The sequence below is a fragment of the Cetorhinus maximus genome, chromosome 12, assembly GCF_964194155.1.
Source record: "Cetorhinus maximus chromosome 12, sCetMax3.hap1.1, whole genome shotgun sequence".
In the NCBI taxonomy this organism is placed as follows: Eukaryota; Metazoa; Chordata; class Chondrichthyes; order Lamniformes; family Cetorhinidae; genus Cetorhinus; species Cetorhinus maximus.
The window spans coordinates 164,286-182,250 of NC_135890.1; the positions used below are offsets into that span (position 1 = coordinate 164,286).

A 17,965-nucleotide genomic window follows, 5' to 3' on the forward strand; every position below is an offset into this window, starting at 1 on the left:
CAGATGGGGTAAAGAGCCCCTGATGAGGCACTGTAACTAAAACAAAACACCAAAGCAAACATACAAAATGAAATAAAAATGTCATTTCAGGGGGCGATGACGCACCCCAGCACCTGCGGTGCCCACCGATCACGGAAAGCCTCTAACGTACTGACAGATACCGCGTGCTTCCTCTCCAGGGCCATCTGGCCATGAACATAGTCGCAGTAGAGGGGCAGACAGTTGGGCCGGATGACCCCCTTGACCGCCCGCTGCCTGGACCTGTTGATGGCTGTCATGCCAGGTCCAGGAGGTCCCTTATTTATTTGTGCTCAAAGACAATTAATATCCTTTTTTAAACCTTAACAATGTAATTGACATGACAAAACAAACATTAACAATGTAGTTGATGAGACATTAATAGATTCTTATTTTTCAATTAAATGCTTAGAAAACACAAGAACAATCTTTCAAAAAATGAACCACAAAGAAACAAAATTATATTTTTTTATCACCTCTGTCATGAAGCTATTAATATATATAATATTATTGGGAAACATTTTTCTTTTAAGATAGGGGTTTAGCCTATGAGTGTGTCTTAATTGGATTAAAACCCGCTAGTCTGGGTGCTTTGGTGTGTACTAGTTTTGATATGTAAGAGTGATAGCATGTATTTGCATTTTTTGAATAGACCATTTAACCAGTGGGATGAAAACTGACACCTGTCTAGCAGCTTCTTTGGGTGGTTTCAAAAACACTTCTCTGAAATTTCTCACGCTGCAAAAATGCAGCTTTTATATCAAATCAATTTACATTCCCAGGAATATGTTGCTAAAAGAGTTAAGAAAATCTTCAAGTTCACTTTTTCTACAGTGAGGGAATCCACTCTGACACCTTGATCATCAAGTCTTTCTTCAAAACCCTGAGCTACTGGTCTGGCTTTAGCCTTATAGTGCCATCAGGAAGCAGCTTTTCTGTGCATATCTACACGGGTGATAAGGCTGGCTATCCCCTGTCCGGTATTTCACTGTATACACCAATTTCTTTCTAGATTTCCAACTCTTTTTTTGGCATCCTTTATCAACTTATCTTCCAATTTGATATTGGTGACTAAAACTTTGGAATCATAAGGGCTTCTGCTTCTTGTGGCATTTCTAGACTGTTCTATGGTTCTTGTCCTTGTCAAACTACAACCTGTACTCATTCTTCTACACAATCTCTCTCTCCTACAATCAGAGTTCCATTCACAAGTCTGTGATCTTTTCCTAGGGCCGGAATGGCTTCCAGGTCCACATTCAGAACTCACACTGCAATTTCTGGTCCTCCACATCTTTACCTCATTTTGCCAATCCATGTATCTTACTTTCTGTGCCTCATCCGGCACATTCAGCCTATGCTTGTATTTGTCAGTGGTTTTTTCAGCTCCGCCTATAATGGTGGCATCCCTCCATTCACTGGCCTCTTTTGGCATACGTGCTACTCTTGTGCCAACTTTTGGTAGTTGTCCTTTGGGATAAATAGCCTTATTCTGTGTTTCAGTGTCACTGTGTCTATATTCAGTCATCCCTTTATCTGCCGTAATCTGCTCCTTGTAATTGTCTAACACGTGGTGTATGTGACGTGCGCGGTGCCTCATTGCCCTTTTGTTACTTGTTCAGACTCTGCAAATCAGTGCCAATTCATCACAAGGAAAGTACCCTAACATTTTGATTGCCCGGTTGTAAAATTACTGTTTTTCCATTATTGCCTACAACCTTACCTGGGCATTTCCACTCTTTCTGTCTTTCTCTTTCGTAATATACCATGTCCCCAGGTTAAAATTTATTTCTGATGACCTTACATAATCTTCAGCCAGAAGTTCAGGTCTTCAGCCAGATCCATCTCGGCCTCCTCTGGAGGTCCCCAGCATCACAGATGCCAGTCTTCAGCCAGTTCAATTCGCTCCACGTGATATAAAGAAACAACTGAAGGCACTGGATACTGCAAAGGCAAAAGGCCCTGACAATATTCCCGCCATAGCACTGGAGACTTGTGCTCAAGAACGTGCTGCATCCCTAGCCAAGCTGTTCCAGTACAGCTACAACACTGCCAACTACCCGGCAATGTGGAAAATTGCCCAGGTGTGTCCTGTACACAAAAAGCAGGACAAATCCAACTGGCAAATTACCGTCCCATCAGTCTACTCTCAATCATCAGTAAAGTAATGGAAGGGGTCATCAACTGTGTTATCAGCTGTCACTTGCTTAGCAACAACCTGCTCACTGATGCTCAGTTTGGGTTCTGCCAAGATCACTCAGCTCCTGACTTCATTACAGCCTTAGTTCAACATGGACAAAAGAGCTGAACTCCCGAGGTGAGGTGAGAGTGACTGCTCTTGACATCAAGGCAGCATTTGACAGAGTGTGACATCAAGAAGCCCTAGCAAAACTGGAATCAATGGGAATCTGGGGAAAACCCTCCGTTTGTTGGAGTCATACCGAGCACAAAGGAAGGTGCTTGTGGTTTTGGAGGTCAATCATCTCAGTTCCAGGACATCACTGCAGGAGTTCCTCAGGGTAGTGTCCTCAGCCCGACCATCTTCAGCTGCTTCATCAATGACCTTCCTTCCATCATAAGTTCAGATATGTGGATGTTCACTGATGACTGCACAATGTTCAGTACCATTCGCAACTCAGATACTGAAGCAGTCTATGTCCAAATGCAGCAAGACCTGGACAATATCCAGGCTTGTGCTGACAAGTGGCAAGTAACATTCGTGCCACACAAGTGCCAGGCAATGACCATCTCCAACAAGAAAGAATCTAACCATCACCTTGACATTCAATGGCATTACCATCACTGAATCAAATTTCATTTCTCGCTGTATAACATGCAAACTCATGAATGGGCCTAAGGCCATCACTTTCAGCCCTGAAAAGTGCCCTCAGGTTACCCTGGAAGGGGAAGTTATCTCAAAAATTTGAGCAACAGGTGAAGCTAGCTGTTTCACGCTGCTACTATGTAGTAGCAACACGAGTGGTATTCGCCACTAACAGAATGCTGCTGTTAAGCGAGAAAGACGCTCTACCTATCACACAAATGAATAATGTGGTATATGAATTTCACTGCCAGTGTGATGCTAAGTATGTAAGCCGTAAGTCCCAAAGACTGGCAGATCATATCACTTATCAAACATGTCTCTTCCGCTGTTCCCAGTGGGCAAGGTACAGGCCGTCCTAATGATCTCGTGCTTGCAAAACTCAAAACACAGTGTCCAATATTCAATGTGATTCCACGATTGGACCACATTTGCTAAATAATCCTCAGTGTGCTAAGAATTACGCTGACAACCAATTTGAGATTGTCAGTCAGCCTTGCAATGTGATACATTTGTGTGTGCTGGAAGCTACATATATTAATAAACAGGACCCTGTTCTTTGTAGACAGAAAGAATATGTACATACAATGCACCTGTTTCAGCTAAACAAAATAAGTGATAGCCATTCACTGGTTCACTCCTCAGGGCAATGCCTTGACCAATCATAGTCAAGCTGCCAGGTTTAAATTTCAAACAATGCTTGGCAGTTAACTGTCAGTCACCATTAACTGGGGTATTCTCCATGGCAACGCCTCTACCAATCAGTGTCCACTTTCCAACCAATCAGCACTCTCTTCTCATACAATATAAAGTTGTTGCTTCCCCTGACATTGGTATTCTTGCAATTGTCCTGACGAGTGCAAGACAAAATGTCTTTTTATTTAGCAATAATCAAGTTCTGTACTACCAAACGACTACTTAACAATATAATTGACAAGACATGAACAAGGGTAACTGCTATTTCCTGCCTGGCTTCTTTGAACAGTCTGGGGTACAATTCATCCAGGCCTGGTGATTTATCCACTTTTAAGGATGTTAACCCCCTAATACTTCCTCTCTCCCTATGTTTATCACATCCAATATTTCACACTCCTCCTCCTTTACTACAATATCTGCATTGTCCCTCTCTTTTGTGAAGACAGATGCAAAGTATTCATTAAGAACCATACACACGCCCTCCACCTCCACACACAGGTTACCTTTTTGGTCTTTTATGAGCCCTACTCTTTCCTCAGTTATTCTCTTACCCAATGTATTGATAAAACATCTTTGGGTTCTCCTTGATTTTATTTGCTAATATTCTTTCATGCCCTCTCTTTGCTTTCCAAATTTCCTTTTTGATTTCACCCCTCCGCTTTCTAGACTCCTCTCGGCTTTCTGTAGTACTGAGTTCTCAGTGTCTGACATAAGATTTCCCCTTTTGCCTTATCTTACCCTGCAAGCTTCTTGACATTGGCTTTGCCAATTTAGAACCTTAACTCCTGTTCTATCTTTGTCCTTTTCCATAATTATGTTAAAACTAATTGAGCTACGATCACTAGCATCAAAATGCTCTCCCACTGCCACTCCTTCTTCCGGCCCAGATTCATTTCCTAAAACTAAGTCCGGAACTGCACCCTTTCTTGTTGGACTTGCTGAACACTGGCCAAAAAAGTTCTCCTGAATGCACCTCAAGAATTATGTTCCCTCCATTCCTTTTACACTTAAACTATCCCAGTTAATACTGGGGTAGCTAAAATCCTCTACTATTACTACCCTGCTGTTGTGGCACTTCTCAGAGATTTGCCTACATATTTGCTCTTCTATCTCGCTCTGACTGTTTCAGGGTCTAAAATATACTCCTAGTCACGTGACTGCTCCTGGCCTCTACTCCAGCCTGTCCCCACTACCACACGATGAAAGAGCATAGGTGGGAAATTCCAGGTAGGAGGTGGGATTGCAACAATGGGAAATGGCTCGACTTGCCTTAGGGATGACAATTCAGGCCATAGACTTTATTTCATGGTCCACATGCACCCAAAAGATGCACAGCATCAACTCATCAAGGGCCCTTCAATAGCACCTTCCAAACCCGCAACCTCTACCAGCTTGAAGGACTGGGGCAGCAGGCACATGGGAACACCACTATCCGCAAGTTCCCCTCCAAGCCATACACCATCCTGACTTGAAAATATATCATCATTACTTTAATGTCATTGGGTCAAAATCCTGGAACTCCCTCCCAAACGGCACTGTGGGTGTACCTACACCACATGGACTGCAGTGGTTCAAGAAGGCAGCTCACCACCACCTTCTCAAGGGTAATTATAAGTGAGCAATAAATGCTGGCCTAGTCAGCAACACCCACATCCCGTGAATGAATTAAAAAAAAAACATGCATATAGATATTCCCTGTGTGCAAAAAATTACATTAATTTGAGCAAAAACCCAATCATTGTCACAGCACTGACAAAGCCTGTCTTGGCTGCCCAGAATAAATAGCAGCTCCTAAATGTATCACTTTGTTTTTTTCCCCCTACAGCTTATTAAGACTTTCAACATCTGTTGCAGCATCTGGTGTCACTAACTGAAATGCTTGAAGATTCTTACTCATGTACTTTTCTGTCCTTTACATGCCAGATAGGAGATCTATGGTGTCAGCCATTGTAATTTATATTTTTCCACTAAGGAACCATTAAGTTCTTTATGATAATTAATTGTGAGGCTAATTTTCAAAGCAAATGCAATGTAACAGCCTTTATCTGCATTCATAAAACAGTAAATGACTACATATTTATTTGCTAAATGTCTTAATGATTTTTACAGTACAAAGATAAGCCATTAGAAAAGATGCTTCATCTGTGATCAGCTTTCTGATTCTTACTGCGGCATTCAGTACACTCTTCACAAGCACATTATTTGAACAATGCAGATAATTGGCGTTCAGATATTATTTATGACTGGACATATTGTCATGGTTCTATAGGCAGGCCACCCCTTCCTGTGACTGAATGCCCCCCTTGACCAAGCCCGTCTCAGAGGAGGGGACAAGATCCCTTTCACAATGTGCATTTCAGGCTCTATTCTGGGATAAAGCGATAAGACTATGATTTCTCCAACCCATCCCCTATCAGCAGATAGTCAGCTACAAAAGCAAAATACTAAAAATCTGAAGAAATAAACAATTAACCTTTCAACAGCTTCCAGCTCTGACAAAGTTTCATTGATCTGAAATGTTTCTCTCTCCACAGAGGCTGCCTGACCTGCTGAGTGTTCCAGCAATTTCTGATTCCATTTTGGGCAGTTGTAATATTAGGTAAGATTTTAACTCACTCAAAACCCATCTATTTGAACAAAGTTAAAATCAGGCCCAATATTTTTAAAGATCTATTTGTTTCAGCCTTCTCTGTGAGATACAAAGAGTAAAACTTTTATTTTACTTAATTGTTAATATTATTAGTATTGTTCTTTGTACAAACTGCATTGCTCAAGTGTTGCTCAGTAACCAAATTCTGCATTAACCCTGCAGTTCATTTTATGATTGTTGGCTTGGAAATTAACCTATTATCAATGATCTGTTAAATATTTTCAATAGTAATGTCCCACAATAATCAACAAACCATCATTGATTCTGATGCATTGATAATTTAGTTGTGGAAACACAGATTATTGAATATCATTATTAAAAGTACACATCAAGATATTCGACCTGAGAGGTATTTTCCAATTAAGCTGTTGATTTAACAAGAGAATTATTTCCATTTCACTTAAAGAGAAAGTGTCTCTCCTAAAGAGGATATAAATTAATCCCACAAGTGAGTGAGATCACATAATTACAAAGGATTGTGAAGAAGCCTATTCATTAGTGAGGCAACTCAGTAACAATTTATACTTTAAAGGCAAGTTGAGGGTTATTTGCAATAAGCAATACGACTGAAATTCAGATGTTTCAATCACTACATCAACTTGCAACTTCTTATTATTTACCATCCATCATGATGCAATAAAATATTTGAATAAAAGTACAACTGAAATTATATTAGGTTACTGTGATTTCACCATTGTGAAATAATTCTGTTTTGTAATTCTTAGGAGAAGGCAATATAGAAAATAATTAATAGGACTGAGTTACTTTAAGAAAATGATGTTATCAAACAGGTTAAACAATGCCTTAAGCTGTAATTTACTTTTGAGACTTGAACCCAGGGATTGACACAGATTTTTTGTTTTACTAATAATAATGGTGAGGCCGTCAATACTCCCCTTTACTGTTGGGTAAATCATCAGCATATGTGCTGTTAAATCCAGAAAGCCTGAAGTTGCTGTCAATGATTCATTGCTTCTCCAAAGGCTGTGTTGTTGCAGTCTTTGCCAATAGAAACCCACAATGTTCCTTGTGGCATGAACAGAGGCTAATTATCTGCTACTCTGGTACTAAAAATAGATGGCTTGTACAACCAGGAGGAACTGAGTTTTTAATGGTGTAAGTGATAAATACTGAACAACCTCTCTAACCCATTAAAATATGTAGATGTGGATTCTCATTACCCCAGAAGAAAATCAACATTGCTGATTTTAAAAAAAATTAAAAACATAGTTTTTCTATTTTTCTCTTTTATGTCTCCCCTTAATCTTAATGTTTACTTTGTTTCTTGTACAATGATTTAAATATAATTCATATTTCCTAATGTTTTTACTTCTGGCTTCAATTCTGCACATTTTAGTGGGAATTATTCAATCTGATTGGTTGAAGAATCTCTCTGTTGCTTGTCCTGTAGTGAGTACTGGACTAAAACAGACAGAGGTTGACTGGAGGTTTCTGCTCAAAACCTTTGGGAAACTGTAAGTGAAGTGAACAATAAAAGCTATTATTTTATCATTCACAGAAAATTTTATTCACAGGAAAATTCAGGCAATTATTTCACTACATTTATTTCCATCAGTGATACCTTGAATACATAATTATATACCAGCTGATCTGTGTCATTCGTGATAGGTAGTCTGCGATTGGAAACATGTTTGTAAATGGAATTGTGTTTAACCCGGCCTGTTTCTTTCATTCACACAGGTACCCTGTGGGCTAAGTAATTTAAATAGGCTCATATTGAGATCAATTAGAGACTAATTGCACAGGGAGGCTTCTGTATATTCAATCCTGGGTTCCTAACATTGTTGAGAGAACTGGTTAACAAAATTAGAAAAGCATCAACAGGAAATTGCTGACATTCTATCATATTCCATTATAATATTGAGCATTTCCATCACATCACCGCTTAACCTTCGATGAAAAATGTCCCAGTTTTTCTAGTGGTTCCTCATGGTCAAAGCCTCCCATTGCTAGCATCATCCAAGAATGGCTCTTCTGTACCATTTCTATAGCCTTGGCATCCAAAACCGCATTAAAACTGTGTTTTAAATCTAGCTAGTCCAAAGATTTGTAAACCGTTAGAAATAGTTCTTTGCTATTGTACCTAATGCCCTTATTTATCAAACCTAGGATCCTATATCTTTTATTTTATTAATAATTGCATCAGGTTTAGCTCCCACTTTTGAAGATTAGTTTATCCAGACCAAGTTTCTCTGTTTTCTTTTTACCTTTTTAATGATTTCCCAGAAAATGTGCGGCTAAGGCTTACTATATAAACCAAGATGTGGCAAAAATTATGGATATTGCCCTCGGTAATAAAAGCATTTAACAAGAAGTTCAATAATAATGCAAAAAGCTGAAAATAGAAAAATCTTTACTTTGATTTAATTTCAACAATTGATTTAAAGTGATTCAATACTATTTATTTGCTAAAAATTAGGAATACTCACTTCACCAAGGAAGTCATTGGAGGAGAATCTGTCATAATCCCAGACAGTAACTTCTAGTGTCTTCTTTTTGAGCTGCAGTCAAAGCAAAATACCATTAACAGGGATTCTACCATAACTTCTGCTATAGTTACAATCATTTTCTCATTGCTACACATTTCCTTTCTCTCAGCTCACTCAGGAAACAATCTGTTTGATATACAATAACAGTCTCAATCTATATAATTAATTCTGGAAGTTAAAACATTGTAGCATTCCTGGAGTGAATACAAAATTAGTACCTATCCCAGGTTAAGATTGTGGAGAACTGACATTGATAATTGTGTTTTCCTGAACCAATAGGAATCACTAAAGAGGCTGTAGTAAGTGAAGGCACATAATCTGTATGAGACTCAAATGCTAAAACTGAAAAATACTTAACAATGTGGTGCTTGTGTTACCAATGGCAGTTCATCTTGAGCCGAATTTGAGTTGTAATCTAATACTGCATAAGGTAAAGTCAAATAGTTCATCAATTTATTTTACTGAAGGCAATCACTTCTTTCAAACAAAAAGCCTTTCAGTACACGTATAGATGAGTTAAACCTATATTTATTCTTTGCATCCTTCATTACATGTACTTTCAAAAAACATATAATTTTAAAATAAGCTTCAATAGGAACACAAATGTATTTCAGTAAAACATTTATTTCAAATTAGACTTGTTGCATTTTACACAATGCATGATTTGATATTAGCTAATTTGATTGTTTTGATAAATGATGCTGTTTCTTAGGAAGTCCTTACGTTACCGGTATTGGTGATGTGATTTTATTGATGTGAAATGACTTATATTTCACAAGCATATAAGATTGACAATGTAACTTGGGGGCTTAGTAATTGTTTGTACCAGTAAAATGGGTGTGATACTAGCAAATCCTAGGCTCCAGTCTCAGTTGGCATCAAATATGCCCAGGCCAATTATAATACAGACACTTCTGCCTTAAAATGCTGTAATCCCAACCTCAGAAGGGCATCTCCATGCAGTGGATACTTTCCCTCAGATGGCACAAGCCTACTTAACTTTTCCAACCTTACTCTTGAATTTGGTTATGTGGTTCTATCATTTTCTGAAAGAACTGTTTCAGAGAGCTGTACTTTGATCCCTATAAGCAGGCTAAGACTAGCAATATTGGTTTCATGGACTCATTCTGTAGGGAAAGTAAAACAAAATCATTTTGTGCCACTTGTTCTAGACTTCAACACTTCAGGAGTGCATTAAGGGGTTCCTTCATACTACAAATAACACCACTGATGCAAAATGGTAGTGATTCATATCAATGCTGCATCTATAGTGTAAATGCAGCCAGAATCCAGAGTCAGTCTGACACGAAACCTGAAAGAAGCAAAGACAGGTCTCATTCCACCTCATTCCACTGCCAGTTCAGGTTCGGGTCAGCGTGAAGCATTTTTTTGCTTTGCATCAACAGTAGTCTTCTGGAGTGCAGACACCATAAGGTAGTTTATGAACTTGGAATCATTCCAACATCTTATAATGGGGCAATTAAAGGACTATTCACCGCGATGACTAGTGTGCAACATAGCACACAAGCAAATACACAGGGGAATGTAGAAGAAGTTTGATATCATTCATCACTTTTATGTGTGCAATAGTCACAAAAAACAATCATTTTTAAATGTGTTGTTAAGCTTTTCAAAGATGCAAACTCTAGAGACTAAATTAATAATAGCTAATGAAAATTTACAAATTGTATTAAGAGATTAAGAGGATGTTCACACATAAAAGGATCAGATCGATGAATGAATGAGACTACTGTATGTATCTATTCATTTGGGTAAATCTCTGGTTGATATATCCAGCAGGTATGGAGATTAATGTGCAAAATAATGGGAACCAATGCTAGGAAAGGTAACTTTCAACAATTCTCTTTTCAAGCAACATTGTAATTCCTTTTTAAAATATTTATGCAGTCTACATTTTTAGGAAGAGAATTTTGTATTCTAGTCTCTCTCAGACTAAATTAAGTTTCTCAAGCTTCCATTTTAATATGTGACAAGAAACTGCTCCTGAATTCCCTAGTGGATTTATTGGTGACTATCTTATCTTATATTGATGGTCTCTTGTTAGGCTCCTCCCCAACAAATGGAAACACTGGGCAGAATTTAATGGAGACTGATGGAGCAGGGAGCAAGATACAGCTGGTAGTAGAATCACATGTGAGGCGCTATTTTGGAAGCCCAATGACGGGAACTCTGGGTCACATTATGTCAGCGCTGGGGAGGCAGCGATGGAGAGATACCACATGGAAGCGATGGGTAGCCAATTGAGCTAGTTAAAGAAGTACGATGCCTCATCTGCGTGTATGTGATTGTGAATAGACATTAATGGTTCCTCGCAAATTAAATGTTTGGCATGTCGCGGGTGAGGGCCTGTCAGATTCTAGACTGTTCTAAGGTAGCGGTAAGGATAGGCCTCAGGCTCCGAGGGAAAGGTCAGCCATTGTGAGCTGTCTTTCATTGGTGTGGAAACTGCTGCTGAAGAAGCTCATCATAATCAATAAGGTGCGGTGTAGCTCAGAGGAGTTCAGGAGTTAATAGTTAATTAATAGTTTCTCAGTGAGGCAGAGGCACCGTGCCACAAATGCCAGGTACATCAGAAAGAACTGGGACCTACTGGAGGACGTCTCCTGCAAGGGATACGACCTGTAAAGGGGGATTGAAACTGACATGGGCCTCATCCATCAAGTCTTCCTGGATCCCCGGGCAGAGGAGGAGAAGTGCAGAAGGAGGTTGGAGGTGACAGATGCACAAGCTGCAGCCTGCCAGAGGGAAACGCAGCAGGAGTGAGTCCCAGGCTGGGGCATGCTGTGTCCTAAAGCTTTCCAGACTCGCATGAACTACCTCAAGATGTCGGAGGGCCAGTGCCAATGAAGACTGCAACTTTCATGGGAGGCTGTCATCCATCTGTGCACCACACTGCAGAACAACATGTGATCCATGGGACTGGGTTGGCACCTAATGCCTGTGATGCTGAAAAACATCACTGCATTGAACTTCTACACATGCAGCTCCTTCCACAGATCCACCGGGAAGGGTCTCCCAAGCAGCCACTCACCACTGATTTCAAGAGGTCACCAAAGCTTTGTTAAAGAGGGTCGGGGAGTTTATGCGCTACCGCACTGCTTGATAACCAGGCAGAGAAGTCTATTGGCTTCAGGGCAACTGCAGGATTTCCACTTGTGCAAGATGTAATCGCTCAGATGCAGCCTTCATTAACAGGAAAAGTTTCTACTCAATCAATGTTCAAATGATATGCAACCATCAAAACCGCATCAAACAGGTGTGTGCCCAATTCCTCAAGATTCATCACGCCAATGCACATCGACACCCGCAGGTGTCACAGTTGTTTCAGCCCCCCATATGCCTTCAGGGATCCTTGGGGACAAGGGACACCCACAGAAGACATGGCTGATGATGTTGCAAAGAACTCTTGCACTGCAGCTGAGGAACATTACAATGGCTGCCACACGTGTCGGTATGGACCACAATCGAGCAGATAACTGGCCTGTTGAAGAGAAGATTCTGTTGCCCAGACTGTTCTGTTGGTGCGATGCAGTCAGCCTCATTAAGGGTTTCTGGTATCATTGTTGTGTGCTGTGCTCTGAAGCACAGGGGACTTGGATGAGCCATACTTCTCATGTAATGAGGAGGGTCTGGAGGAGGGGAAGTGCAGGCAGGACAGCAGGATGAGGCACCTGCACCAGAGGCAAGAGTCATGCAGAGAAATGCAAGAGGGGCTTGTAACAAACTCATTCACAGTCTCTTCCAGCAGATGTGACACCCTTGAGGTGCCTTTGTATAAAACCTCCAACCCAAGTTGCCACTATATCTTCTTATTTACCAGTGTCCATCAGTCAGCCACTCCATGCAGATTACCTCATCCATGGAGAGGGACAGATTCGACCTTTTCTCCCACAGGCAAGCAGGTGAGGGTGAAAATGTTCAATTGGCAAATGAGAAGGCATTAAAAGGGCACAGAAAGCATTGCCCAAACACTATTTACTGAAACATAACCACCAAGCATGAACATGTACAGAATATTACCATTCATACCATCCTGGTGCATCTTTCTAATGTGCTTCTGAGTCCTTTGACAAGGCCACCACTGGGTTAAGAAGGCATATGGGATACTTGCCTCTATTAGTCAAGGCATAGAATACAGGAGCAGGGAGGTTGTGCTGGAACTGTATAATACACTGGTAAGGCCACAACTGGAGTACTGTGTGCAGTTTTGGTCACCGCATTATAGGAAGGATGTGATCGCAATGGAGAGGGTGCAGAGGAGATTTACCAGGATGCTGCCTGGGCTGGAGGGTCTGACCTATGAGGAAAGATTGGATAGGCCGAGGTTGTTTAGCAGCGAAGGTTGAGAGGGGACCTGATAGAGGTGTATAAGATTATGAGGGGCATAGATAGGGTGGATGGGAAGACACTTTTTCCATTAGTAGAGGGGTCAATAACCAGGGGGCATAGATTTAAGGTAAGAGTTGGAAGGCCAAGAAGGGAGTCGAGGAGAAATATTTTCGCCCAGAGGGTGGTGGGAGTCTGGAACTCACTGCCTGAAAGGGTGGTTGAGTCAGAAACTCTTGTAACATTTAGGAAGTATTTAGATATTCACTTGCATTGCCATAGCCTCCAGGGCTATGGGCCAAGCGCTGGAAAATGGGATTAGTGTAGTCAGATCTTTGTTGACTGACGTGGACACGGTGGGCCAAATGGCCTCCTTCTGTGCTATAAATGTCTATGAGTCTATAATAATTGTGGGGGACTTAAATCTTCACACAGCCTAGGTCATTCAAATTGGCAAGCATGGTCTAGAAGATGTCCAATGTTTTCATGACCATTTCTTAGAGCAGTAAAAAGTGGAATCATCTAGTGATGAAGCTATTTCAGATCTAATGTGTAATGAAGGAAGATTAATTTGTAATGTCATAGTAAAAGATCAAACTGGAAATAGTGACCATAACACCACTGAATTCCATGTTAAGTTTGAAAGTGACATATTCCAATTACAAACAAAAATCCTAAACTTCAACGAAGTCAATTACATAGTTATGAGGGGATACTGGCTAAAGTTAATTGGGTAAATAGAGTTAAAGGCATGGAAGTAAATGAACAGTGGGAAGCATTTAAAGAAAGAATTCAAAATGTCCAACAAAAATACATTCCACTGAAAAACAAAAACTCAGAAGAAGTACCCATCTGTGGCTCACTCAGGAAGTTACAGACAGTATTAGATTAAAAGAAGATGCTTACAATGTTACAAAAAAACAGTGGCAACTCTGAGAAGTGGGAGCATTTAGAAACCAGCAGAGGGCCACTAAAAAGTTGATAAAAAGGGACAAAATAGAACATGTGAGTAAACTAGCCAGGAATATAAAACAGATTATAAAAGCTTTTATAAGTGTATGAAAAAAAGAGAGTAGTTAAAGTAAATGTTGGGTACCTTAGAAGCAGAAACAGGAGAAATTATCATGGGGAATGAGAAAGTGACAGAGGCATTGAACAAATATTTTGCGTCTCTCTTCATAGCAGAAGACACAAGTTCTATATCAGAAATAGACAATAACCTTGGGGCTAAAAAGAGTGAGGAAATTATGGAAATTAATATCAGCAGAGATAAAGTATTGGAGAAACTTCAGGGGCTAAAATCCAACAAAACCCCGGGACCTGATGGCCTACACCCTAAGGTTTTAACAGAGAGAGCTGCAGAGGTAGTGGATGTGCTGGCTATGAATTGGCAAAATTCTTTTGTTTCAGGAATAGTCCCACTAGATTGGAAGTTGGAAAATTTTACACCATTTTTCAAGAAAGGAGGAAGAGAGAAAGCATTGAACTACAGGCCAGTTAGCCTAACATCGGTGGTTCAGAAAATGCTAGAATCCATTATTAAGGCAGCCTTAACAATGCACTTAGAAAAGCATAGTATACTTTGAACAAGCCAGCATGGTTTTACTAAAGGAAAACTCTGCTTGAAAAATTTGTTACAGTTTTTTTAGGATGAAACTAATAGGGTAGATAAAGGGGAACCAGTAGATGTAGTATACCTGGATTTCCAAAAGGCATTTGATAAGGTGCCACACAAAAGGTTAATAGGCAAATAAGGGCTCATGGAGTTGGGGGTGGTATATTAGAATGGATAAAAGATTGGTTAACATATGAAAAACAGAGAGTGGGCATAAACGGGGTTTTTTCAATTTGGTAGGCAGTGAATAGTGGAGTGCCACAAGGATCAGTGCTGGGGCCTCAGCTATTTACAATCTATATTAATGACTTAGATGAAGAGACAGAGAGTAATGCATCCAAGTTTGCTGATGATACCAAGCTGAGTGGAAAGTGAGCTTGGAGAGGACAAAAAAGACTGCAAAGAGATTTGGACAGGTTAAGTGAGTGAGCAACAAGAGTATAATGTGGGTAAATTTGAAATTATTCACTTTGGTCGTAAGAATATTTTTTGAAAGGTGAGAAACTTGCAAGTGTTGATATTCAAAGACACTTGTGTAAGCTGGTACAGGAACGGAGAAAACTAGCATGCAGGTGCAGCAAGAAATTAGGAAGGTAAATGGCATGTTGGTCTTTATTGCGAGGGGATTGAAGTACAAGAACAAAGTCTTGCTATAGTTGTACAAGGTTTTGGTGAGACCATGTCTGGAATACTGTGTGCAATTTTGGTCTCCACATTTAGGAAATTATATACTTGCATTAGAGGTGGTACAGCAAAGGTTCACTAGATTGGTGTTTGGGATGAGGGAGTTATCCTATGATGAGAGGCTGAGTAAATTGGGTCTATATTCTTTGGAGTTTAGGAGAATGAGAGGTAACCTCATTGAAACCTACAAAATTCTGAAGGGACTTGACAGGATGGACACTGAGGCCAGAATATTGCCATCGGCATGTGGGAGCGGGCCCGACATGCCAATGCGTAAAATGATGTGAGATGACGTTGGGCATGCGTCCCGGTGTCATCACGCGTCATTTCGATCTTTTGTTCGGCTGGCACGCAGCCGCCTGTCAACGGCCTATTAAGGCCATTAAAAAAGTAATCAAGCTTATCAACAATGCTGTCCATCCAACCATAAGGTTGATGGGCAGGCAAAGAGTCCAAGTGGCCTTTGTGTTTTTCAGGAAACCTCACCATAGAGACTGCAGCAGTTCAAGAAGGCAGCTCACCACCACCTTCTCAAGGGCAACAAGTGATGGGCAATAAATGCTGGCCCAGCCAGCAACGCCCACATCCCATTACTGAATGGAAACAAAAACAGGGGCTAAGGAAGCTGACATAATTAAGTTTATAGCACAGCATTTGGAATTGGAACAAAGTGAACCTAGATAGTAATTCAGCTGAATTAGTGAGAATTCTGTTGCAGATGAAGCGGAGATAGAAAGAGATAGAGAAAAACAAAAACTCAAATTGGAAAAAGAAAAAGAAATGAAAATAGTTCAAACTGGAAAAGAGGGGGAAAAGAGAAATAAAAATGCTTGAACTGGAAAAAGAAAGAGAAATTCAAAAGTTTGAACTTGAACCCCAAAGAGAGAGAGAGAGAGAGAGAGTTTAGCAAGGGAGGAAAGAGATAATGAAAATGAATGAAAGTTTCAAAGAAAGAAAGAACCCAGACAGCATGAACCAGCTAAAGAAAAGCTTAGGTTATGAGGTGAACGTGAGTCTAATAGTTTGGGTGAGAAATTGAGTCCCACCCTGAGTTTTGCTATAACAATGAGTCTTTGCATAGTGCTTAAATTCACTGAAGACAGAGCTGAGAGATATTTTATATAATTTGGAAAGGTGGCTGCAAAGCTAAAGTGGACAAAGGACACATGGACTCTTATTTTGCAAGGTGTTTTGGTTGGAAAGGCTATGAATGTGCATTCTAGCCTTTTAGAAGAACAATCCTCAGATTGTGAGGTAGTTAAAACTGTGGCACTAAATGCTTACGAGCTTATCACTGAATCACATCAGTTGAAATATTGGACTTTAAAAAGACTGAATGAAATGTTGTTAGAATTTGCTAGGGGAAAATAAATGTTATTTGTTAAGTTGTTTCAATCTCTGAAGTTAGGACAAACTTTTGAGAATGTGAGAGAGTTAATAATATTGGAAGAATTTTGAAACAGCATCCCAATAGCTATTAGGTCACACCTGGAAGACTGTAGGGTTTCTAAGGTACTGGAAGCAGTGGTTCTGGCAGATAGTATAATATATCACATAGGCAGCTAAGGGGCAGTAGATCTCCATTTGTAAACCCACTGGGAAGCTGGAGGAATAGAAAAGAGTCTTGCTTTAGGGAGATGGCAGATGCTATTCAGGTTAATAAAAATGATAGTATAGAGGATAAATGTGATGTGAAGAAACCAGCATGCTTCTTTTGCCATAAGATAGGGCATCTCAAAAGCAATTATTGGAAGCTGAATGGTAAACTGGTGACAGTAATGGGAATGCTTAAGGAGTCTTCAGCAAAGGCTGTACCAGAAAAGGAAATGAGTGCTAAAACAGTGTCAATGGTACAAGTGAGAAGTGTTCCCTCAGAACTTACTAGAAAGGGGAATGCAGCTCAGGATAATCAAGGGGATTCTTCCTTGGATATTATTAAAGTGAGTCAGGCTACTGGAGGTTTTTGAGGTTTTGTCTGATGAAACAAGTAAACAAACTTTCAGAGTTGCTAAGCAGATCCTTCATTGATGGTGGCTAGTGATATGATTTGTGTTCCAGTTGGTTTGATGAAGGAAGAAATATTAGTAGAGGATCTTTATGGAACTTATGAACCTGTTCCCTTGTGTAAAGTCAATTTACAAAGTGACTTAGTAAACAGAATTGTTACTGTTGCAATTATTCCTAGTTTATCTATTGAAGGGGTAGATTTTATATTGGGTAATGGTTTGGCCAGGGTAGATGGCAACATGGCAATGACGGCATTGCAGCTGTTGCTTGGTCATGCTAATCTTGCCAAACTCCCCAAAATTATCATGGCCAAACACAAGAAGCTTATTGTCAATAACAAACAATTGAAGGAAAGACTAATCGGTGGAGAACCAACTTTCATGCACAAAAGATAAGATTGCTAATGAAAAATGAGAACGGATGAGAACACTTGAGTATTGGTCAAAGGAAGTAAACCCCTTGAATGAGGAGTTTAAATGTCTAAATAATAAGCTTGTAAAAATGGACTTTTGTCTGGCTTGACGCACACCATGGCCGAGCTGGAAAACCCCAGCCACAGAATGATTATGGTGCAGAAGAAGGGCATTTAGCCAATCAGATCTGCACCAGCTCTCCCAATG

General features: G+C 40.1%; 1 protein-coding gene across 1 annotated transcript in view; it reads right to left on the minus strand.

Moving 5' to 3' along the window:
* Window positions 1–17,965, minus strand: part of pcloa (piccolo presynaptic cytomatrix protein a) — a 755,467-nt gene that overhangs the window by 135,869 nt on the left and 601,633 nt on the right. The window contains exon 18 of the mRNA XM_078553074.1: window positions 8,633–8,704. Within this exon, the coding sequence (XP_078409200.1) occupies window positions 8,633–8,704 (72 nt within the window). The remainder of the gene's footprint in view (window positions 1–8,632; window positions 8,705–17,965) is intronic.